Raw genomic sequence first — 24,273 nt, forward strand, 5'->3', positions numbered from 1 at the left:
TCATATGACTGCCATTATGTTCGTTGATAGCGTTCGTTTAAACAGACCTAATTATAGCGTGGTTTGAATACCCATTAGGGGCCTTGTGCTATTTACGATATTCAACGTAGCCTACGCCATTGTCCCGTGTTTAATCATGTTTACTGTCAAAGTGATCGACATCATAAACTAATTTCTTTTTGTTTCCAATGGTTTTTCGTGTGACAAATGCTGCATGTCTCTCCCAATGAAGGGCATTGTGGTCGTTTTTGTGCAATGGGTTTCTGCAGCGCTTACACCGTCGATCCCGTCCATTGCCACGATTGGAGGCTGTCTGTTGTACTTCCCTCTGTGATGGGCGTTGATCTAGATCGGCTGTCTTATTTCGTTCTAGGTCTCTACGATCTCGATCGGCTGCATTGTAGCACTCTCGGTCTCGACCTCTTCTTTGGTCACGTGCTTGTCCATTGCCACGTCTGATTATAACGTGTTTGTTTTGTTTTTGGTCGATTAATGACAATTTTTGAGTACAATACTCAAAGTTTTGGGATATTTGTATAGTTTCGTCTAGCGTCTAGTTTTCGTCTTCGTAGATTAGCTTCTCGCGGAGTTTTTTTATTGTTGACGCCAAAGACAATTCGATCGCGAATCATTTCATCCTGCACTAGTGCTGGAAACCGACAGTCCGCAATTTTAACTTTTAGTCTTGACACGATTTTCTAGATGCTTTTTATCATAATTTTGATTTTCATTGAAGACTTTGTATCTCGCAAACACTGGATTTAATATTGGTTCAACGTGATTTTGGAATTTTTGAAAGTATGTTTGTAACTGTGTTTGTCCTTCTTCTGTCAATTTCTTTTTTTTATCGACCCATATAAGCAAGAAAGCTATCTTTTCCTATTCCAATTTTTGTTTTAAAGCTCAAGTGTCGTTCAAATTTCCTCCACGTTGATTTTAGATTCAAATTTTCCCAATCCATGACTGGTGGCGGTATTCCAGATAGCGAAATACCGTATGTTTTTGTAAGTTATTCATCACGAATTGTTCATATGGTATTTATTAATCCTATTTACACGTGGGTAAAATGTTTCCGTTCTGACAACATGATTTGCAATTGATACAATTGTGTGTATGTGACTTTTAAAAACGTCAGCTCAGTGAGTATTATCTAATGATATAAACAACGCAACATGTGTAACCACTACGAAGTTGAATATAAAAGTGCGGCATCACAAACAGGGTACCAAGTAAAAATTGTTGGAAGCTATGGTCCATTGTACAATACAAAGGGTGCTAAATATACTCAGTTTCATAACAGAACATACACTTTTAAACATTTTCTATTTATGTTCACTGTCTTTTGATCACGATATCACTTCAAGTATCTAAAAGATGCTTCTAAAGATTCTTGCACGTACCCCCTGAAAAGAACATAATACAGAATGTAGCTTGCATGCAGTCAAAACAACTGAAAAAAAATTAACATAATAAGTAAAAACAAATTTCAAACATTTATACTGATAATAAACTCAATTGTTACATTAAAAATAAATGCATTTTGTTTACAACCATACGGTAATTTGATGGCAAATTAGGCAAAACAATTTATTTAGAATTAAATTTGAATGGCTTGAATAATATGTCTGATCTTAAATTGTTTGCTAGTTGCACAGCTAATTTGCATAATCATAAGTATTAAAATACATTTGTATTTTTTTTTAAATAAAATATATGATAATGATATTAATGTGCATGTGTAAAGGCATGTCTTTCATAGCTTGCCTATCACATCATATAAATTCATGTTCAGCTAAAGATGCTTTCTCGGCTACGCATCTTTTCGGAATACATTGACATGTGTATGACTATTAATAGTCATTCGCTGTTATACACGGTGGTGCGCAAGAGATGGCCTGTTTGTTACGATGACTTTTTTTACGTTTAATAGTTGTATGCACTTAATCCATGGGCCTTATCGACATATGGCTACCGATACTTAAAAATAGACAATGTTATTGTATGCTTTCCGGTGGTTTATGCAGAAATATCAGCGACTTCAAACTGATTTTTAACTGTTTCCAACTGCGAAATATTACTGTAAAAATTATCAATAATTTTCATTGTTTCACCGGAACTATTTTGTCCCTATGCGACTCCATAAGGGCACGTACTCTGCATTTAATATTTATAGCTAAATACGTATTATCTTCCGTTGAACATACATGTACATCGCCGTAATGTTCGTCTGCTTTAAAAAGTCTTTACTCTGAACCTTAACAATGAATGACATGGCAAACGAAAACATGTATTTAATGTTTTCGGATATATTTGACTTTGGCGATTATTTTAATGAAAATACAGAAACTCTTAATGAAACATCAAGTTTAGCAGCAGAAACAACAGCAGCAGCAACAGTAGCAGCAACACTGTTAACCACAATAGAAACAAAACAAACATATCGAATGTCTTCAGAAACATTTTCTGCTGGGATACAGTCGTCAACAGCCACTGCAGCAGTCACGGCCACAACAACAATCACGAAACGGCATTCCGAGCTGTCAATATTAACAATTTACTGATTGAAAATGAAATATGAATACCACAAAAGTTAGTGACATGAAACTCTTCAACAAATTTCTTCTTAAATTTAAAAACAAGTCTCAAGAAATGTTGAACATACTCCTGCGAATGCGTTGAACAATCTGTTTTGTGAATTTGTGTTGGGGGTCACAAAAAAGATGGAAGTGAGTACGAGCCCACAACGCTACGAAGCCTCATCAGCTCGATTGACCGCCATTTAAAATATAACAACAGTTAATTATCACTCGTAAATGAAAAAGATTGAGAGGCTGTGGCACTTACAAAAGAGCACACCGAGGCAATGTATACACCAAGACACTTGGAGATTCTAGTCCATGAGCCTTAATTTGTTGTGGATGATATGCACAACTAATTTTGGCATGAGGACTGGACAGGAAACACATTTTGAGTCGGGCGAGGAGTACATAACACTAGGTACCGAGCAACTTTCCCCAGACATTTCCAAGCAACGTGACCTTCAATTTCCATAGCTCTGATATGGGTCTGTAACAGAAGAATGTGTTCAATCACCAGGTGAAATCCCCAACACGAACACCGAATGCTACGCCTGATTTCCCTGATCAACCACGCGTATCCGTATGATTCCAGACAATGATAGCGATGTCATATTTTTTATACAATGGGCATGAACACTTACTGTTGAATGTGTTCCAGTTAATTGTTTACACTTCATTTTATGCGTTTTGTGAAAAATTGCGAACACAATGTAATCGTTATTTAGGCTATAAATGGACTCCGCATATTACTACGCCAACATGACATAAACTAATTATTTGATTATATGATTATTTATTGTTGAAATAATGTGATCGGTGTTTGTTTCTACTTACTCGATATTTGTTGTATTATAAATTAAAATATATACTTATTGGTTAACGTATGTTTTTGTGTGAACTATTTGCAACGATTAGTGTATACGCGGTAATGATATTTTTGAGCGCCCAACAGGGAATTAGTGTGACAGAAATGGCAAAAATACAAAAATAATAATTTGTAAATATAAAATTAAAAGAAAATTTGTTGAATTGGATGGGATATCGATTTAAATTCACTCGTGATCAAAATAAAAATATGGCGATTCCACTCGTGCAACAATTATTTTCTTTGATCACACAATTAAAATCGATATTCCACCCAATTCAACAAATATCCTTTATAACTGACATAAAAAACTATTTATTACAGTGAAGACATATAAATTTTAATCGTTGCTGAAATTATCTTGATACACACGTGTTAAGTAAATAGAAATAACAAGTTCGGCTGCACAGTGACAATAATTACATTTAATGTCAAGTATTGTTGACCATACACTATCAATACGAATTTGAAATATAACAAAGTCCTCAAAAATCATCAACTACTTGTTAATGTATTGTTTTTACAGCCATTTTGCTATAGCAGTTGAATTATCCACAAAGTTCTTCAATAAATCAACATCAATAATAGTTTCTCCACCCAGAATAAAAATTATTTATTCGATTTATTGCTTATTTAAATATACAGGTATATATATTACGTGCGCTTGCAAACGTGTATTTAAGCAAAATTGTGTATTAAAGAAATAAGTCTAATGGCACATGGAAGTCACCGTACATAAAGGGTAACTCCACAAATTATAAAAACACATCATCGATTAACAAGGCAACCTTTATGGAAGGGAAAGACCGCCAATATTATTCATCACCAGAAATGTTGCACGTGTTGAGTATCAAAGGGATCTTTTCACGCTTTGGTAAATTGACAAAATTGAAAAAAGTTGTTTCAGATTCGCAAATTTTCGTTTTATTTATGATATTTGTGAGGAAACAGTAATACTGAACATTTACCATGGTCTAATATAGCCATTACATGCATCTTTTGACGATTTTAAAACCTCAAAATTATAAAGCGTTGCAACGCGAAACGATTGAATAATTTGGAGAGTTCTGTTTTTGTCGTTAAATTTTGTGAAACTACGAAGATTGCTTATATAAGGTATAAAATACGTCAAATATATGTACTCGGCGGAATAGCTCAGTAGGCTAAAGCGTTTTTACTTCAGGACACTGGCAGGACTCCAGGGGTCACTGGTTCGAAACCTGCTCCGGGCAATGTTCTTTTCCTTTTTTTTTATTTTATTCTTGATTTTTTACTGGAGCTTTTACGATCACATGTTTACATTTATCAATATAAAGCATTTAATGAAAAAGTTAAAAAATGCCAAAATCTGTGAAAAGGCCCCTTTATGCTGATATGTTTCATCTTGCAATTATAGATTATACATACATGTCAAATAATATCCGTTCAAATAAGCAATGTTCGATATTTTATGTTTTACTTTTCAACAATGTTAATTTTTAAGGTGGAGACATATCAAATGTTCATCTTGTGTATAGTCCAATTAAAACTGTTCAATGAATAAAAACTTAAATGTTCAAAATGTAAAATATACATTTACTTGTATTTTTAAATCGCATACACAACGCATAAAACTTACAAATGTGCAACAGTAACTTTAACGAACTGCCAATATCCACTGTTAGCATGTAAACATGTCTAGATTGGTCAACGGTATCTTTACACATTGCAATGTTACAAGTTTACATCTGCACAGTTGACAGGTGTAAAGTCGGTTTAACAACAATCTAAATGGGGTGAATAATATTGGCGGTCTTTCCCTTCATATACGCGGTGGACGCGTCAAAATTATATTTCGTCTAAGCCAGGAACCATTGCCTCACTTACGGGCTGGGAACCATTGTAAATGTAAACAATGAGTTTTCTGATGCACAGGTGTTGGGAGCATGGCCAATTCATTTTACCACTATAAATATCTCATAAAAAACATTTTTCATCATTTTGACCGAACATTTTTGTCTGATATTATATAAATATATATATATATATATATATATATATATATATATATATATATATATATATATATATATATATATATATATATATATCACGTACATCAACATTTTTAAGCCATTAAGTTCCTAAATCATTGTAAATTATCCAATGTTGTGTACGCGGTCAACTGTCGTCGCTGTCGCAGGTACGTGTATGTCGGAAAGACCGGCGGATCTCTGTACCAGCGAGTTGTGTAACCTGTCGCGTATTCGCACATAGCATAGTGACCCGGTAGCTGAACATTTCTGTACAGACGGACACTCCATGGATGATTTCCAAATAATGGAACTCGAAAAACTCAGCGGGTCGGATAAGTACCGCAAGGTCATGGAGCAATTGTTGAAGGCAAAACGTCGAACCTACCGAACATATTGCATCAACGTACAGGAATAAGCATTCATAAAAGGGCGCAAAAACAACGTTGACGCCGGAAACGCACAACGTCATATCCGTACAAAATAAAACATCTAGAAATACAATTCTTGGCACAGCTATACGCTCTTTAACGTAGGCAAAGTTAGGATACTTAATGCTTTTGTCGCGAACTATTGTCCGAGTTGTTTACGTATTATATTGTACTTTATATATGTTGTATATGCTTAAGGTATTGTAGAACAGATAGGCGTTATTGTGTGAACTGAACAGTCCTGAAATGGTTAAATTTAACATTATTGTGAACATTTAAGTTCACATTTTTGTTAAATGTTTGTAACATTTTATTGTTGCACATATAAACTTGTGATAGTGTGAAATATATTGTAACAATGTATAAGACTATACACTGAACTCTCACTGAAATCATTGCTCATAACAAGTTTCTGGTAATTTATCACACTAGGCAATTCTATAGTGAAAAGCAAAATCTACATGCGCTAAGTGTTTAAAAAATCTACTTTTGTGAAACCATTTTTTTGTTTATGTTTGGATGTGATAAATGACGAAACTCATAAAAAAAGAAATGTAGAAATATTATTTAATATAAAAAACATGAGTAATCAATGCGACCATTTGATTGCATGTAGTTATATACATGGAGTTAATGAAAAATATTAAAACATGTATTAATTATACAATAATTAATTTAGCCACTATAAAGTCTCCATTAAATCGCGTTATGTCAAAAGCATTGTGGCAACACTGACTGTGTGAACAATTAAATAAACTGTTAAACTTCAAGCAGTGGTTTAAAGGTAAATGTTCAGTGACAGTAAAACTTAAACGATATTGGGATTAAATTTGCAATGTTGCAATGTTAACTTCGTGGAGTCATAAATTATTTGAAGCAGTTGTATGCTTGCGTGTTGTGGAATATGTAAACGAAATAAACGTCTAACCATTTAAACACAAAGGTTTAACGTTATATACCGTGTGGTCAAAGTCGACCCGACACAAGCAGTTCCTTTAAAAGGGTGTGTAAAGTTAAAGCGTTAGTACCAAATTAGAATTGGATGGTGCAACTTGCTTGATAATAACAAGCATCATTGCTAACGGGCTCGAAATTAAGCAGAAATGTTTATCATTTAGTGTTATACTGTCACTTTTAATTTTATGTTCAATTTATTGCTTAGATCATCGCGTATTAACTACTTGGCTACATACAGCATGTTGCATAACAAATCAACACTGATCAACGGACCTATTTAAATAAATTAATTTTAAGGCTGTCTGCCGTAGGTTTCGAAACTTAAATACTCGAGTCGCTACAAATATATGCAATGCGACAAACAGGGGACCGTTCCCGTCAATGAATTTTCTTCATTCAGATTCTTCACTTAAACTCTAGCTCTTCGTCACCGCAAGGCCCTAGATGAAGAATCCTTAAATACTTAGTACGACTTCCGTAGACTCCAACCTTTTAAAGAGCCTCTACAAAACAGGAATGCTGCAGCCAGCAAAGTACCGTTTAAAGTCAACCTTATTACCCAAATGCTCCAGACTACTGTTCTTTTTGTATAGTACCTTTCCTTTCTCGTTCCTCTCGCATCCGCAGAAAAAGTGACGATCTTAACATTTCAACGCTTTTAAAAACTGGCAAATCAAAAGCCAACTAGCAAGGCACTCGGATAAGCAAGAACCTATCCGAATACCCAACGTACATCATGCACTTACAGTGAAGAAACGTAAAGCATCTAATTCGACCCAAAGCCTTTCGTCACATAGGCAAAACCCGAATAATTTGCGATAGAAAATCCTCGTCAAATCTGTGTATAATCTGTAATCTTAATTAATTTAGATGTATGCTTATTATTTGTTAAAACCAATCAGAAGTCAGCCTTAGAGTTCGATGTTTAACTTAATACCCTCCTTTTTTCTTTAAATGTCTTCACATTTTACAAAGTTGTTCAATATTTTTTTTGTTCTGACCTAAACTCGCTACCAGGCCCGTATTTGGCGACATTAGTGTAAGTTACGTAATCAATAAGCTATTTGCAACCGGAACACTTTATACATTCATATACATAAATATATCAATGATACAGTGTAGGATTAACGATTGACCCTATTATTAACAAATAAAATCTCACATGAACATTGACTTTTCACTGAAATATAAGTTAATATTGTTTCTAATTTTTAGAAAATAGCGTGTATATACCATCCTATATTACTTTATATTGACTGTTGATTGGTTGTTGAACGTGCCCGAGAAGATCACGTTTCAATGGACGCGTTGAAATTAGTTCATTTTATATTGGGCTTCAAATATCCCAAAATTAAACTAATTGGTTTACAGCTTATACATATATACACAGTACAATACGTTTTGTTTTGGTTTAAACACTATTTATTTAGTTCATTGAAAGTACATATAAGCAATACAATACAAACATACATATTATATTTTAGCAATATGCTAGGCAGGTAGAATTGCAGTATTGCTTTACATAAAGACTGTAGTATACAATTGGACAGAATTGAGAAGGAAGCTCGAGGCTTATACTATGTCTCTCTTCCGTCAGTTAGAAGCGCTGCTGTAATGGTGTAAACAACCAAACGTTTAACAACTTTTTAAAGACATGTTAAAATTACGAACAATATATTACAGTGATAGATGATTGCATACTGGTAAGAAATGTAAAAATAATATAACCTATGATACAAAAATTATAACAGAGTAATGTAGATAGCATAAGAGCTAATAAGTGGAGAAGGAAACGGATAGCAGTGGAAGAGTAGAGTTTCAGAATTAGAGAAGTTGCGGTAAGAAAGGAAGCAGTTGCGGGAACGGGGCATCGTTAGCAGAATATGGTTTGTTCCTGAGATAGAAATGGGTTAGAATCTATGGCTATCTCGGATGAAAGACTGAACATGTTTGAATATTAATGAATATTCTTCATATGAGCCGTCTTTAACACCGAAAAGAAGAAGTTGCAAAGTTATGGGTAAGAATTTAGACAGATTGTTAAAAAGGATAACTCTTTTTTCTGCATAAATGGGGCAATTGAAGAAAAAGTGATATGTGTCTATAATCGCACCGCATTGACAATATGGACTTGTACAATGTTTTTTAGTACAAATGTTCATTTAAACTGCTACAATGCATTCGTAAACGCGCATGCAGAATATTAGATGTCCGCTCCCCATCGTAGAAATGCTGGGTAATTATTTTCTTATCTTTACTAAGATTTGCTTTGAAAGCAGAGAGAGAAGGAGCCGTTCTCACCGATTCCGGTAAATTGTTCCATAAGTTTATAGTTGATGGTAGGAAAGATCGTGTAAAAGTTGTGATTTGCATTGGATACTGCGAATGTTGTTAGAGTTACAAAGTGGATAAGCAGATCTTTCTCCCACGCTAGAGGGGATAAGTGTGCACAAGTGTGGGGTTGCTAGTGAATTATACATTTTACAGAAGTGGGTAAGTTTATGTTTTGTTCTCCTATTTTTTAATGGTTCGAGAGCAGTTTCATTGTATAGGTTTTGCAAGGATGCCAAACGTGTCCCCCCGCTGATTACCCTTGCTGCTTCCTGTTGAATCTTCTCAAGTTCTAGTTCATCTTGTGTATTAATTTTATCCCAGACTATATCAGCGTATTCAAGAATTGGTCTAATAAATGTTGTGTAAATCGATAGAAGGGACTTTCTATCGAGCGTAAACGTTCGCATTACATTGAGTCTCTGCCATGCTTTCTTCTTGACTGATTCAATATGGTCATGCCAGGAACATGTATCAGAAAAAGTTAAGCCTAGATGCTTGTGAGACGAAACCTCAGTGATTTGGCAGTCGTTGAAAAAGAGAGGGGGATGGATTGGGCGGTTGATTTTTCTAGATACAACCAAGGATTCGGTTTTGGATGGATTGAAGGTTACCAACCACTTATCAGCCCAGGAATGAATTTTTGCAAGATCAGTGTTAAGATGATTAGCCTCATCAACAGGGTTGTCGACGATGATATATAGCGTGGTGTCGTCTGCAAATAGGTGAATTTGACAGTGCATATCTCGTACAATGTCATTTATATAAATGAGAAAGAGGAGGGGCCCTAATATAGATCCTTGAGGGACACCAGCGTTTATGGGTAATGGGTCAGATTGGCAGCCAGAGATTACAACACACTGGGTCCTCTCATGTAGGTAGTCTTTTAATCAAGATAGAAGATTGCCCGAGATACCACTAAGTCGGAGCTTGTGGATAAGTCCTTCATGCCATACTCTGTCGAAGGCCTTAGAAATGTCGCAAAAAACGGCTCGAACCTCTTTACCTTCGTCAAGGGCTTTACAAAAGGAGTTATACACACAGACTAATTGATTGACAGTGGAATCTTTTGGAATGAAGCCTGATTGAGATGGGGTTATAAATTCAATAGCTCTTAAATGGTTAAAAATATATTTGTGGATAATTCTCTCTAGACATTTACTTAAAACACTTAAAAGAGAGATCGGCCTGTAATTTTTAACATCCTGAGGATCAGACTTTTTGTGAAGTGCACAAACAGTTGCTTCTTTCCAGCTCCGTGGGACCCTACCATTACTAATAGAAAAATTAAAAAGATTTTGTAGTGGACCTGAAATCTCGGATGCAATTTGCTTTAGAACTTGACTATTTATTTGGTCTGGACCTGATGTCTTTCCCGTTTCCACCACTTTAATGGAATCCAATACATCTTGACGGGAACTAATTAGATCTTCAAAGACGGGGTAATCTGGCTCTTGGGAATGTAGGTTGTGCATATGCGTACTTGGTGTAGTTAAAGTAGATTGCGATTGGAAGAATTAATTAAGAATATTTGCTTTATCAAGGGGTGACTCATATATGGTACCATTATGAATTAAGGGAGGCAACTCGTTTTGTGTGGTGTTTTTATTTGTGATTTTTTTTTTTATTTTCCAGAAGTCGGATGATGAGTGTTGATTTTCACGTATAAGTTTATCGAGATTTTCAAAGTGCACTTTTTTCGCTGATCTGACAAGATTATTAACAATATTACGTTGTTGGCGAAAGATGTGCCAGTGTCGGTCTAAATTAGTAGCCTTGGCTTTTTTGTATGCTCGTTTGCGGCGTCGGATTTCCTTACGAATATTAGTATGTAGCCATGGAGGATCGGCTGTTCTTATTGTAACTATTTTGTTCGGGATTGTAGCTTCGCAGAGACTGATAAGTTGACGTGTGAAATTTGAAGCATATATGCCTATATTATAATCACAACAACTGTTCCAATCCAAATTCTGCACAAGTTGTCTTAGATTAGTGTAGTCCCCATATTTATATAGCCATATTTAACGTTTAAAATTAGATCCAGCTATTCTATTGAAATTTATGACGCAGTAGACTGGGCAATGAAATCGAAGTTGCTGGTTAATAAAGGGTTCTCCAACGCCGCTTTTTAGCACTTTCAAGGAAGGTGTTACTATAAAAAGGTCAAGAATGGAATTCGAGGTTGCAGTAAAATGAGTAGGTTCTTCAATAATCTGTGTGAGATTATACTGTAAAAGAAGGGTCTCCATTTTGATCCTGAACTGTGGTTTATTCATGTCAAGATTAAAATCACCTGTGATAACAATGTTCTCAATACCGGTGTCAACGGCTAGTGAGATCGAATCGTTTATGCATTCAAGTAGATAAGGAGAAGAGTTTTACGGTCTGCGGAAAGAGCCAGATAAAAGACGCCTTCCCTTTATACGTAGTTCGACCCATAGACATTCTAGATCATCAATTTGTAGGTCAGGTCGCTCAATGGCAAAGAGATCGGATTTTAGGTATACTAGAATTCCTCCATGGGGATCGTTTCTTCTATCCCGTCTGAACGGCTTATGATAAGAAGGAAAAAGTAGGTCGTCAGTGTCAACTGTTGAGCTGAGCCAAGTTTCAGTAAACACTATAATATCAAAATTGTTGAGGTCGGCATACATAATATATTTCTTGGCGAGGAAGCTCTGAACGTTGTAATGAACAATTTTTAGATTATGTGCAAATGCATCATTTATTGAAGATGAGAAAGATGTACCCGAAGAAGAGGATGACATATCAAGGGAGCTGTCGGGTCCAGGATTTGGATGGACGTCGCCTCCTCTAAGAAGAAGGATTGCCAGCCAGCAAACTAACTCAAACATATTCATATGCGAAGCCCTTTACTTTTCATAGTACGAGAGTGGAACAAACCTATTCTTATATTGTACACTCCTATTTCTAATGTCTACGTTTAGTTTTGTATAATCAAAGGTAAGTATATGACCTAAAGTATGCATAATAAGAAACAGTAGATGCAACTTATAAGAAATACATGTTAAAATCTTTGAACAATATCAATATTTCTGACACACTTTAAGGAAATTATATAATGATTTTCTCACTTAAGATAATAAAGAATGCTTACATGTTTTCAATACTTTTTAAAACATCAACAACACGATTGAAAGTTAATATTGAGCTAAAATAATAGCACATGTTTTAAAAAGGTTTGATGGCCCCTGCTCTTGTCACTTTCACAATCTTTTAAGCTAATTCCTAACAAGGTTTGTTACAAGCGATTGAATCGATACTTGCATTATATAGTGAAGAGTAGATGTGCAATTTTGACAATCAGTGATCCCCTCCTTCCTCAGTTAAAAGCCGTTCAACATAGCCATGCATGTAAGAAACCAGTGCTGAAATAGTACAGTGCACAAGTTACGACAGGTTCTGTTGAATTTGTTTCTGTGAAGAGTAACTTGTTCACATTGTGTTTCCGATTGAATATTACATTACAGTGTTATGTTCGATGTGCCGATTTCGGAGGATTGGCACTCATTATGTGTAACAGAAATTCACATTATTAAAAGATATACTTGAACAAAACCATAAAATGTATTTTTACTTTATCATCAGTAGATTTTTATACATGATTCTAAATAAGTAGGCTTCGAAATATAAATACAGAAGGCAATAAAACAAAAGTTTAAGCATTGCGCCAGTTATCTATCTATCTGGATTAGCACACATAAGTTATAGCTCTTTGGCTATAACTGCAAGAATGGTGACCGTGACGGTATCTGTCCAATCGGTGTAATGAATTAACATTTCAATAATACTATGGTATGTTGATTATAGTCATTGAGTGTCAAAAGGTGTATATAAATTTATAACGGAACAGACGGCCATGTTAACTATAATTATATAACATATAATATAATATATCATATATAATATAATAATGGAATGACACTGGTTGAATGTCATTTACAGGATAGCAATACCAGAAATATTACAGCACGTTTTCACCATAACATGCATCTGACAAGAACTTAAAATGGTTCTCTAGGAAAAAAGAAGTTATAGGTTAGAATATTGACTTACATGTTATACATTAAGAATAATAGGTTAAGCTATACAGTGCATCTGAAATGCAACCGATCCTCTAAGTGTTGCAAAACTAACATATAAATGAAGCAATATTTATCACCAAAACACTATTAATATAATTAATTCGTCTGAGGGCGATGAGCAACACTTCACATAAAGTATACAAATGCATTGAGGCACAGCTTCACATTAACCTATTTCCTAACTTTCTTCGAAAGGTAAATTTTTTTTCGACGAATTTATTTGTGAGAGTAGTTTTGTATTTTGTTGTCATGTTTATGTCTTTGAATGTTACAGATATAAATTTAAATAAATATTCTAATAGTAATTTTTAGATCTAAACTTTTATTATTAAAGCAGTTGTACAATTCGTGTTTAAGATGTTTTTATAAATATGTTTTATTTCATTTATTTCAGGTTGACTACCAGTGCAAACAACACGTTCATGTTTGCTTAAATATGTGGTGACCTAAGTAATTTTAATGTGCAATTGGTTTTCAGACATTATACATTTGAAATTGCCACGTGTTCTTAGGTATGAAAGATATCATGAAAGCATATTAATTAAGTATTAAGTATTTTACTATGTCAATGGCATATTTGTCTAATATTCTTTTTTTTAATCAAATATGACATGTTTTTTTTTAATTTAAAACGTTTTAAGTCTATTTCTGTGAAGTTAAATGATAATCATTACTGTTTGTGTTGCTACTAGTGTTCGTCTTCAGCAAACGAATGGAAGCGACAAAATTTATTGTTTGCTTCATTTTTTTAAATTGATAAATGCTGATTTTATTTATATTTCCTTTGTCTATATACTTAATAAATACTTTTAACGACATAATCAACAATCAACGCCTACAAAAAGTAGCTCTCCTAATGGGCGGGACTACACAAACATAAAACGTTACAAATTTGTTTGATTAACTCAAATTTTGGAGGAGTTTAAAACAAATGTTATTGATTGGCGCAGTTCGAATTTGGTATCCGATAACACTTTAAAATATCGTGTCAGCGTCTCCAATGTAATTGTGCACAAGTGGCATAATTAATGTATATATTTATGTTGCAGTGTTATTGTTTACAGCTGTGTAATTCTGCTACACTTCATCTCTGATTCACTGTTTGCATTTCAACATGTAACACGTGTGCACAAAATGATACAGAAACGTCATGACACACTCAATATCAATAAGATGTGTAATTGCCTATTTATAACACCACATATGCAATACGATGCAGTCCATCTTAATGTTACTCTGTTTTGCATTTTTGAGTTGTTCCATGAGTCATACAGGGGACAAGCTGTACATTACAAACTCCACCAAGCACATGTTCCTCACCCTAGCAATGGGTTGAACTACAAGTATCATGGGGTTTCGATGCAAAGTTTGCAGCTCTGGCTAAATGAGGGTGGGATGAAACGTGGAGACCACTGTCGGTATACAACATTGTTGGACAATATAATTGTACACGTATATAATGTGTGTAGTTATATGTGATTTTCATGAGTATGAGAATAGTGATGTGATATTGTGTATAATATTTGTATGTTTTTATATGTAACATTATTGACAAGTTTCCATCATTTTAGATACATGTATATTTGTACAAATTTTAGTTTTTGATTACTAGATGTGAAGTGTTTCATTTATTATCGGAACTAAATTATTTTATACTATATGCAATATAACATAATATGATATGTTGTTAAAATAGCTTTATTATATCTGTCTTTTAATTAACCAGTTGTTAAGCACTATGTATTAAAGAACAAAGCAGTTAAGTGTATATGCATGTATACATAAATACAACAACAACAACAACAACAAAATTTATTTCAGCAATAAAGCTTATACAAGCTCTTAGCCTACACATATACAATGATATATACAAGTAATGGCAGATGTGGATTAAATGTTAAATTGAACACATAGTGTTAGTTAAAAAAATATATAATATATTCGTTTGAACAAATATATTCAACATTGACAACAATGTAATGTTAAGAAGTACAGTATTCGTTCACTAAAAATTATGTTAGTATCCAGCAACAAGTTAAAGAAATAATTTAAAATTTAGATTATTTCAATACGAGAATGAAGGTTATAGTTATTTATAAAAAAATCAAAAAATTCCGAAAGTTGATATAACTATCATAAATAATTAATAGCTTTGCCATTAAGAAATAAAATGCAAAATGAAACAAAAAAATGAGGAAGAAAATATTTGCATTGTTTATAATGGTATTTAAATTTATAAGGAGGGAGAAATTGTTTTTGAGTTTTATAATAAGATATGTTGTGCGTGAAATAAAAGATGTAATAATATTAAAGGGTTGTTACGTTCTAAAAGACTAATTACGTATCAAGTAGGCGTCGTAAATTTGCAGCTTCGTATATAAACTTTGCTAGACTAATAAGTATAGTTTTATTTTCACTGGCCATCTTCCCCTTTCTATTTCTATGTTATGCGATGATACACGGAATATGCTTAGGTCAATTTTATAGTTTGGTTCATTAATTTTGTCCAAATAACTTTCTGAAGATAAACTATGTTTAAATAAACAGTACGTAGAGAGACGGGTAGAGCTGTTAATTTCGCTGTGCCATTTTTGAGCATAATTGTCTAATATTCGTTGTTTGCATTGTATTAATTTACATTCGATTATGTTTTGGTTTATCCATAATTCGGACATACCGATGCTGTCGAGAATGGATTTTACATGGTATGCAAAGTTTTGATTGTTGTTTGTACGTCCGTTGTCCGTATCGTGTTTTAGCATATTGTATGTGATTTTGATCAAGCTTCTTTTATTTGGTGATAGTAGTTTGAACCAGTATTTAATAATGTTTATTTTCCGTATTTTATTAAAGGGTATTCTTCATAATACCCCATTCAACCCACTAAGGTTGTTTGATTTATTAACACACAGTAATTTCCTTATAAATTTCGCGTGTATGGCTTCAATATCGTTTGCCTGTTTAGCACCCCATATTTCAGACGAGTAATTAAAAATTGATGCTACCAAGATATCAAAGAGTTTGAGTTTGCTTTTTGTGCTGAATTCATACATGTTGAGGACTGAGAAAAGTCGTTGCATTGATTTTGACGCATGGTCTGCTATGCACTTTTGCGTTCTGTTAAAGTTACCGTTTTTAAATAAGTATTCCCCCCGATATTTAACGGAAATAACGACTTCTAGTCTTTCGCCATACAGAAAGATATCGATGTTTGTGTAATGTGTTCCTTTTTTCAAAATTCACATTTTTGTGTAAGCTGTATTTATTTTTAAATTTCGATGCATTACAGTATGCTTCTATGTCTGTTAACATGTATTGTATCGAGTTTGATGACGTTGCGAATACAATTTGGCCATCAGCATACACAATAAGAAATAATTTCAACTCGTCTATAGTGAATTAACAATCAAATTTTTTATTTATGTTCTCCAACATATCATTAACGAACATCATGAAGAGCAGCGATGAACTGGAATCACCTTGTTTCACTCCTTGGTGGATCGATATTGGTTCGGACAAGTTATGATTCAATTTAATTACTGATTTTACGATACTATTCATCGCTCTTAGAGCGTTTATCATTTCTGAACTCACAGCTTCCGATATCAATTTTTGCCAAAGTAGTGTGTGATCGATTTTATCATAGCATTGTTGATAGTCGATAAAAATGGTGTATAATTTTTGGCCTGAGTTTATATTTTTTGATATAATTGCGTAGTAGTAGTATAAATATGCAATATGTTGTCAGTTTGCCCTTTTGGTAACCAAACTGGCAGTAAATGATTTTTTGTTTTTTTTTGCCCAGTTTGTTTAACGCTTGTGTAGCAAGTGTGAGTATATTTTTGCTAGTATATAATTTATGGTTATACCCCTATAGTGTTTTGCTTCATTTAATTCCCCGCCCTTATATATAGGGACGATGTATCCGAGGCCCCAGTTTTCTGGGTAGTCGGCATTGTTGAAAAGTTTGTTGTTTATTGCTAGGAAGTATGGTCCTAATACACTAAACGATGATTAAATTAGTTCTGCAGATATATTATAAGGCTCATGAGACAGTTGCCTTGCGTTCATTCAATGTGAATTCTTTATCTAAATCAATATCCGTAGATTCAGTAGTGGCAACATTTTCACGTATTTGTTCGGGTTGTTCGCCTAATAAGTTTTTAAAGTCTTCTACTGTTATACTGTCATTCTTGTTTGGTGCTTGTTTATAGCATTTTGTAAGGATTTTCAGAAATGTTTTGGATTTGATTTTGCTAAGATCTCCAAGATTTTTACCTTCTGATTTTTGTATTTTGCTTTAGATTTCTTTCGTATTTTGTTGTACTTTGTTCTCATATTTACAAAGTGTGTTTTGTTTTCATCTGTTTTAAATTTCATTGTTGAATATGTTTCGCGCGCGATTGAATTCTTTTTTAGCTGTGTTGCATTTATAATCTTACTTTTTCTGGAAATCTGTTTTGTTTCGAAAATTGTTGTTGTGGTTTAAATTTACGTTTTTCCAAAAAAATTGTTACTGCTTTGTCATAAATATTGCTAGTAAAATGTTTTATTTCACAATTAATGTTTTCTTTGTTTTCATTTAACAAATTGATATTCTCTTTCAATGAATCTTGAACTTTTTGAACAAAACTTGAGTTAAAAACAAATTTAGTTCTCTCTTTGTATTCACCGGTTGTAATATGTCTAGTTTTGGTGTTACATTCTATAGAAACGTAAACACCTGCGTGATCGGAAAAGCTTTGCCAATTGAGTATTTGAACTTCGTTTATATTATCAACATAGTTTGCATTTATAATAAGATAATCTGTTATACTCAAGCCTCTATTTGAAACAAAAGTAAATTGATTTTTCTGCTCTTTGTTGATACGACCATTAACGATAATATGATTAGTAGATCTGCGTAGATTAATTAGCCTTTTACCGTTACAATCAATTACCTTGTCCGGATTGTTGCGAATTACTGGGAATTGTTTATTCGTATTTTCTGTATCTAATTCTTGAACACAGTCAATGTACTTATCATACTCTAATATATCTTATAAGTTACCTGTTTGGGAATTGAGGTCACCCGTTATGCATGTCCATATTTCCCAACCCCTTTCTCAAGTTCCTCAACAAAATCGAAATCTTGGTCAATTAAAACTTTCGAATTGACAGGTGGGATGTAAATTTGACAAAGATACATATCCGACTCTACAGATCTCGTTTTAACTTTAGCCAGACAATTCCATATTGATTAGTTTCTACAATGGATATACTATCTGATAACTCATTTTTATAATAAGTTGAAAGTCCCACGCTAAAGCGACCTTTGTTTGTACCAGAACGTGTATTACCGTAAACATGTTAGCTAATATACCCATTTATGTCAGTGTTAATCGTTTGCTTTTTGTTTAGCAAAGTTTTAGAAAGTAATACTAGATCATATTTGGTAACGTATTCTTAAAAGTCAATATCATTTATTTTTCTGGCGAGTCCATTCACGTTCCACGCTATAACATTAAACTTCCCTTCCGTGTCCTAGTGTGTAACTTTATTGAACTGACTGCTTCCATTTTCGCGTGATAAAAGCACCGGCCCACTTTACTTGTTTACCGGCGCTCTTTTCACGATTGAAAAGAGCGTTCTTTTCCTGCATCTGCTGCAGCACTGCTTTGGTTTGCTGAATTCCGATGCCCAGCACTGTGGTTTTGAGGTCATTTGTTTTGGCGATTGCCGTCGTCCGTACCAATTCTCGTTGTTCGTAGTAGTGGAATTTGGCCACTTTCGGTTTGCATTTTCCGTCACTGGGTTTACCAAGTCTGTGAACTCTGTCTTATGTTATGTTTTCAACTAATCGAAGCTTTTTTGAAATTATGGATTTCACAATTCCCTCACAATTTTAATTTGACACTTCGGGGCAACCATAAAACAAGAGTTTTTCTCTCCTGCTTTTTGTTTCTAGGTCTTTCGTTTTTTGCTCGTTTTCATCTGGTTGCAATTTCATGTTTTGTATCTTTTCTTTGAATATTTTATGATGTTTATTTATGTTTTGAATTTCTGTGTCGGTATATTTGATTTTCTGCTTAGTGTCTTCCAAGTTATTGCTCATAAATTGAGAAGCTGATTCAATTTCACGTTTTGTTCCAGCCCTTCTTCTGTCATGTTCAACAGTTGAACTGATTAAAAAACTGTTCAATTTCGTCCATTTTTGCTACGGATAGCTTTATGCTTTTAATGTATTTTTTTTAAAGATTTTGTCCACTGAGGTGATTGATATTGGTTTTCTGTAGGCGTTTGTGGCGTAACCGGAAATTGTAGTGTGCTTTGATAGCTAGGGTAAGTATAGTTCTGTGGCGTCATGAATTGCAGATGTTGTGGGTAATATACCCCTCCGTACGCAGCTTGTGTTGCTGGCCCGACACCAGTAGGCTGTGCAGTGGCTGATGCTTCCGGCGACTTGTTTGACATTATCACGCACTTTTCTGGCTGGTCGTTTGTATAATTAGGAGTTGCATCGTCCTTGGTACGTTTCTGTCCCCTTTTCGTTTTTTACTCTGTTTTACCATATGTTACCTGTCTCATCTAATCTCATCTAATCTCATCTAATCCAACTCGACGGCGAGGTTTCGGGGACACTTGGCGTATATTACCTGGTTCGTGATATAGCCAGCTTGAATAAGTCCAATTATCGGATTACTTTACCGGCGTTAACACAGCTTACGAGTTTTGCAAGAAATTGATGTTTTGATTGTGCTAAAATTGCAAAGTGTAGTATGTTTATCAGAAATATGTTTAACAAGAGATGAGTTTGTCAGAAACACAATGCCCCCTATTGCGCTGCTTTGAAATAAAATTTCAATATATCATTTGGCAGGTTTAGAAATTATTTCCCTTATTTAAAGTGTATTACTTCCCTTGGATGTTTTTTTAACTTTTGACCTTGAAGGATGACCATGACCTTGACCTTTTACCTCTCACAATGTGCAGCTCCATGAGATACACATGCATGCCAAATATAAAGTTGCTATCTTCAATATTGTAAAAGTTATGGCCAATGTTAAAGTTTTTGGACGGACTGACGGACGGACGGACGGACAGTTAAAATGCTATATGCCACCCTACCGGGGGCATAAAAAGTACCTTTTAATACCACGCTTCCCATGTGTTATGTATCCAAATGTAGCACTTAATATATTCCATTCCTATGTCTAAAATTCGGTTCTTGCACTCGTGTTTAAAAATCACTTAATCCCATATTTTGAGAGCTTAAAAAACACGTCCACCTCTGCTCATTACCTGTTTTATTTTGCATATACATTTGCATGACACTTGTACTATTTTTAGACCTTTATTTGTACATACATTTAATAATTGAATATTTGTCTATTATTTTAAAACATGATACATCACTCGAATTTGGATGCTAATACACCCTCGTGATTTTAGAACATTTGTATATGTACCCCATGCAAATAAAACGTTTAAACCGTATTGTCTGAGTTCAAAATATAAACTTATTTACTAACAAGTACTCACCACTTAATTGATTCTTATGACAACACCACGAAAGCTGTGTGTTAAAGACACGACGAAATGATACCAAAACAAATTATTATACACACGTTACATCAGTCGCTCATTGATTTATTTATTCATCAAACGTCCCATGAATTGGCAACCTCCTATATGATTTTATGTTTTCGTTTATACAAAAGTACCTTTATTACCATGTTCAAATCTCAAGTATAATGGTAACAGTTTGCTTTAGATTGCAGCAAGAAGCTGTTTACGGCATTCATTCACTACCGTAATAAGACACTTTGTTGTTTACTCTTTATATTTTCGTTTCCGTTTTAATATGTTGGTAAGTAGATACCCGGGCATTTTGTTCAAAAATCTCCTGAGGGAACACCCATTCTAATTCCGTTTATTGTTAACATTAATGCAAAACTGTTTATTATTTTTTTTATTTTACAAACAGAACTATTGATTCATAATGGAAACTGTTATTGTAAAATCCGCCGTTAGTTTATGTTGTTTTGGGAGCTTTGTAACAGCATTGTACCTTCACAGCGCATGAAATGTCCGGTAACTTCGAACTGCTTTCCAGCGTATGTTATTCCATACCCCTTTATTTATTTGAATAGTTGATTTCACACATACGTTTGAATGGTTCAAATGTATTCGTATCACAAACTCCTAGCATACACTTACATTTCTGGGCAAACTTATCCTCATTTTTTTACATTAAACGAGCTTAATATGTATTGAACATAAGTGTCATTACTATAAATAAAAATAAATATATATCCGAATGGACGACGAATAATTCTGCTTCATGGACACCATATTTTCAAAGGCTCCTAATATTACACATGTTGTTTGTTCATGAATGCTCAAATAACAAAGTTTGTATGCAGATAAATGTCCAAAATGTCTATAATACCTCTGAACACGCTCCAAACAGTGTAAGAGTTGATATATTGTCGTATCAATTGTTTCATATACGAATGTTGCATTTGGACAATTTATATAAAAACAGAGTTAAAATCCGCTACAAACAGTTGGAACTCCATTTACTGTGATGCTTACAAAGTGTTAAATTAATTTATGTGTATTGGTGATTGAAGCGTAATATATATTTATGTTTTTCTCTAAATATATATGTAAGTCGTATAACTAACTATTTACTTCCAATTATACCTTGCACATTTAATCTTGACAAATAGTAGTTTAAAAAAAGTACACCATATACATAATATTCGAAAAACGAAAATAGTTCATCCATATGAGCATACAGACATTTTGTTTTTTAACAATACATTTGCTATTATTAATATGAATTTCAGAAGTTTCAGAGGATCTTCAAGTTTTAATTAATGTCGTGGGAATAATAAGTATCGGGCTCATGATCATCGATTGTGTCGTCGTCGCATTAAGTTGAGTCATGGCTGCTGCTGCTTTAGTCGTCGCAGAGAGGTTTTCTTTCGCACAAACCCTGGTTGCAAATCTAATTAGAAAGAAATAGCAAACATTAATATATGTGTAATAAACAACAACAAAAATTACCATAGAAAAATAAAACTATGAATATATTTGTTTTGGTGTTCGTGACAATATATACCATTTATATATGGACATTCTTGGAGCTATAATTTATTTTACTATTTCTTGTCTTGCCCGGAATATTTAATACAAGTTTAAAACATTATATCACGAACATAAATGAAATGTATTCAGCAAAATTCAAGGTCAGTTGTCTCCCGATCACAATAATGTATTGATAATAAAAATCAAGATTTATCAAAAATGGAATATATGTCTAGCGTCGGCTCCTCTTTTATTTATTGCTAGTATCACGTCCTTTTGGATTGGATGCCAATATGAAATATACATCTATCGTCATAATATCTGGGATCATCGTTTGCGATGTTCATGGCAAAACATGTGCTGTTTAAGTCGGTTAAATGTTAATTAAACATCAAACACTACACTAATCGTAGTACACGTTTTTGTAAAAAACACTTATTTATCAGAGCATTGTTTACTCGACAAAATAACATGTACACAAATTGTGTATTTAACTGAACGAAAAATACAACTAATTGTTTAAAAACTAACAATTGAAAAGTAGCTCTTGTGACCCACGTTTTAGCAATTGTCGTTTACAACGTGTGTTTAAAATAGTGCGTGACTTTGACTGTTTTCTCTCTCTCTTTAATTTATCATTGTTTTATTAATTTAGCCAGAGCGCATGCGCGCCGTTAAAGGAACCGTTGCCACCGTTAAAGGAAAAATCATGGAATGAGAACACGTTTTCTTTCAATAAAGATACAGTAATCAAATGGACAACATACGATGTATATAGATATTTACAATCATTGGTTATTTAATCATAAATGACAATAATCATTTTGTCTAAAAATATCACATTTAGACTATACACAAGTTTTAACTGTTTAAGAATGCTGTCGTTTTTTTCAATTTAATGCAGTCAATTTTCATTAATGTCTTAGCGGTAAAAAGGCATTTTTCGTGTGATATTAATGTATTAAAATACAGATGCGCCTTTAGGGTATGCACATGGATCCGCGCATGTATGTATATATGTATACTTTTAGCTATAAAGCAATTGCTTTCGTAAAATGAACTCTGGATAGCGTTTTAAAAAGCTATCTTTCTCACACAATACTTGTAATTTAATTAATATTAATATCAAAAAAAATTTACTATAAAATTAGTATTCCCAATATTGTGACAATAGTAAGATACAAGCGTAATACATACGTTTTTTGGATCCCTAACTCCATCGCTGACGCATTTGGTTCCCATAAAAACGTCAGGTATGGGATCACACTGGTCACTATTCGGGACTTTGCAGTAGAACGGTTGTTGGTTTGTGATTTCGTTTATGTTGCAATCGACAACGTATCCATTTGCAAGATGGGCTTCTGTAACGGCACCTTGTACATTCTTAAAAAAGGCGTAATTCATAAGTTGACTTAAATAAAATCAAGCATGCATATTTGAACGCATATAAACATTTTCAGCGTCCTAAGCATTTCTTATTTGGCTTGAGTATCGATTGTCACATTCAGTATTCGATGAATTTCTATCTAAATATTAGTATATGGGTGATATGAACTATACTTATAAAATAATTATAATCTTAATATAAATTATAATAATGATATCTGTACAAAAATAATTAATGAACCATATGATGAAGTAACGCACGCAATATAGTGACGGCAGGGTTAAACTGATTAGTTTTGTTCGTATTGTCTTATGTTAAAACGAGGCAAAGTAATTAAAAATATACTATTATAGTGAAACATATAGTGATGAGCTGAAATTACCAGCAGGGAACATCGCGAGCTAGTGGCGCCAAAGACAAGTTGGCACTGCTCGTCTAATGTCAGGATTTTACCGGTAAGACCCTTGCAGAAGTCCATAATAAAGGAAGCCGTCGGGGGCAACAGGCATGTTTGGCGGAACTGATCCTCT

At 33.7% G+C, this 24,273-nt stretch overlaps 1 protein-coding gene across 1 annotated transcript; it reads right to left on the reverse strand.

Moving 5' to 3' along the window:
- Positions 1 to 21,871: 21,871 nt before the first annotated feature.
- Positions 21,872 to 24,267, reverse strand: LOC127837081 (uncharacterized). The gene is made up of 3 exons (XM_052363895.1): positions 24,126 to 24,267; positions 23,554 to 23,739; positions 21,872 to 22,276 (listed from the first exon to the last, which is right to left on the reverse strand). The coding sequence occupies exons 1-3, from the start codon at positions 24,219 to 24,221 to the stop codon at positions 22,229 to 22,231; spliced, it is 330 nt and encodes a 109-aa protein (XP_052219855.1). The 5' UTR covers positions 24,222 to 24,267; the 3' UTR covers positions 21,872 to 22,228.
- Between the last annotated feature and the right edge of the window lie 6 nt (positions 24,268 to 24,273).

This window comes from Dreissena polymorpha, chromosome 7 (assembly GCF_020536995.1).
Source record: "Dreissena polymorpha isolate Duluth1 chromosome 7, UMN_Dpol_1.0, whole genome shotgun sequence".
In the NCBI taxonomy this organism is placed as follows: Eukaryota; Metazoa; Mollusca; class Bivalvia; order Myida; family Dreissenidae; genus Dreissena; species Dreissena polymorpha.

Coding starts and splice junctions, on each gene's coding strand:
- LOC127837081 (XM_052363895.1), bottom strand. CDS start 24,221: ATGGACTTCTGCAAGGGTCTTACCGGTAAAATCCTGACATTAGACGAG. Junction 23,740..24,125: donor GCTCGCGATGTTCCCTGCTG/GTAATTTCAGCT, acceptor GCCTTTTTTAAG/AATGTACAAGGTGCCGTTAC. Junction 22,277..23,553: donor GAGTTAGGGATCCAAAAAAC/GTATGTATTACG, acceptor CTTTCTAATTAG/ATTTGCAACCAGGGTTTGTG.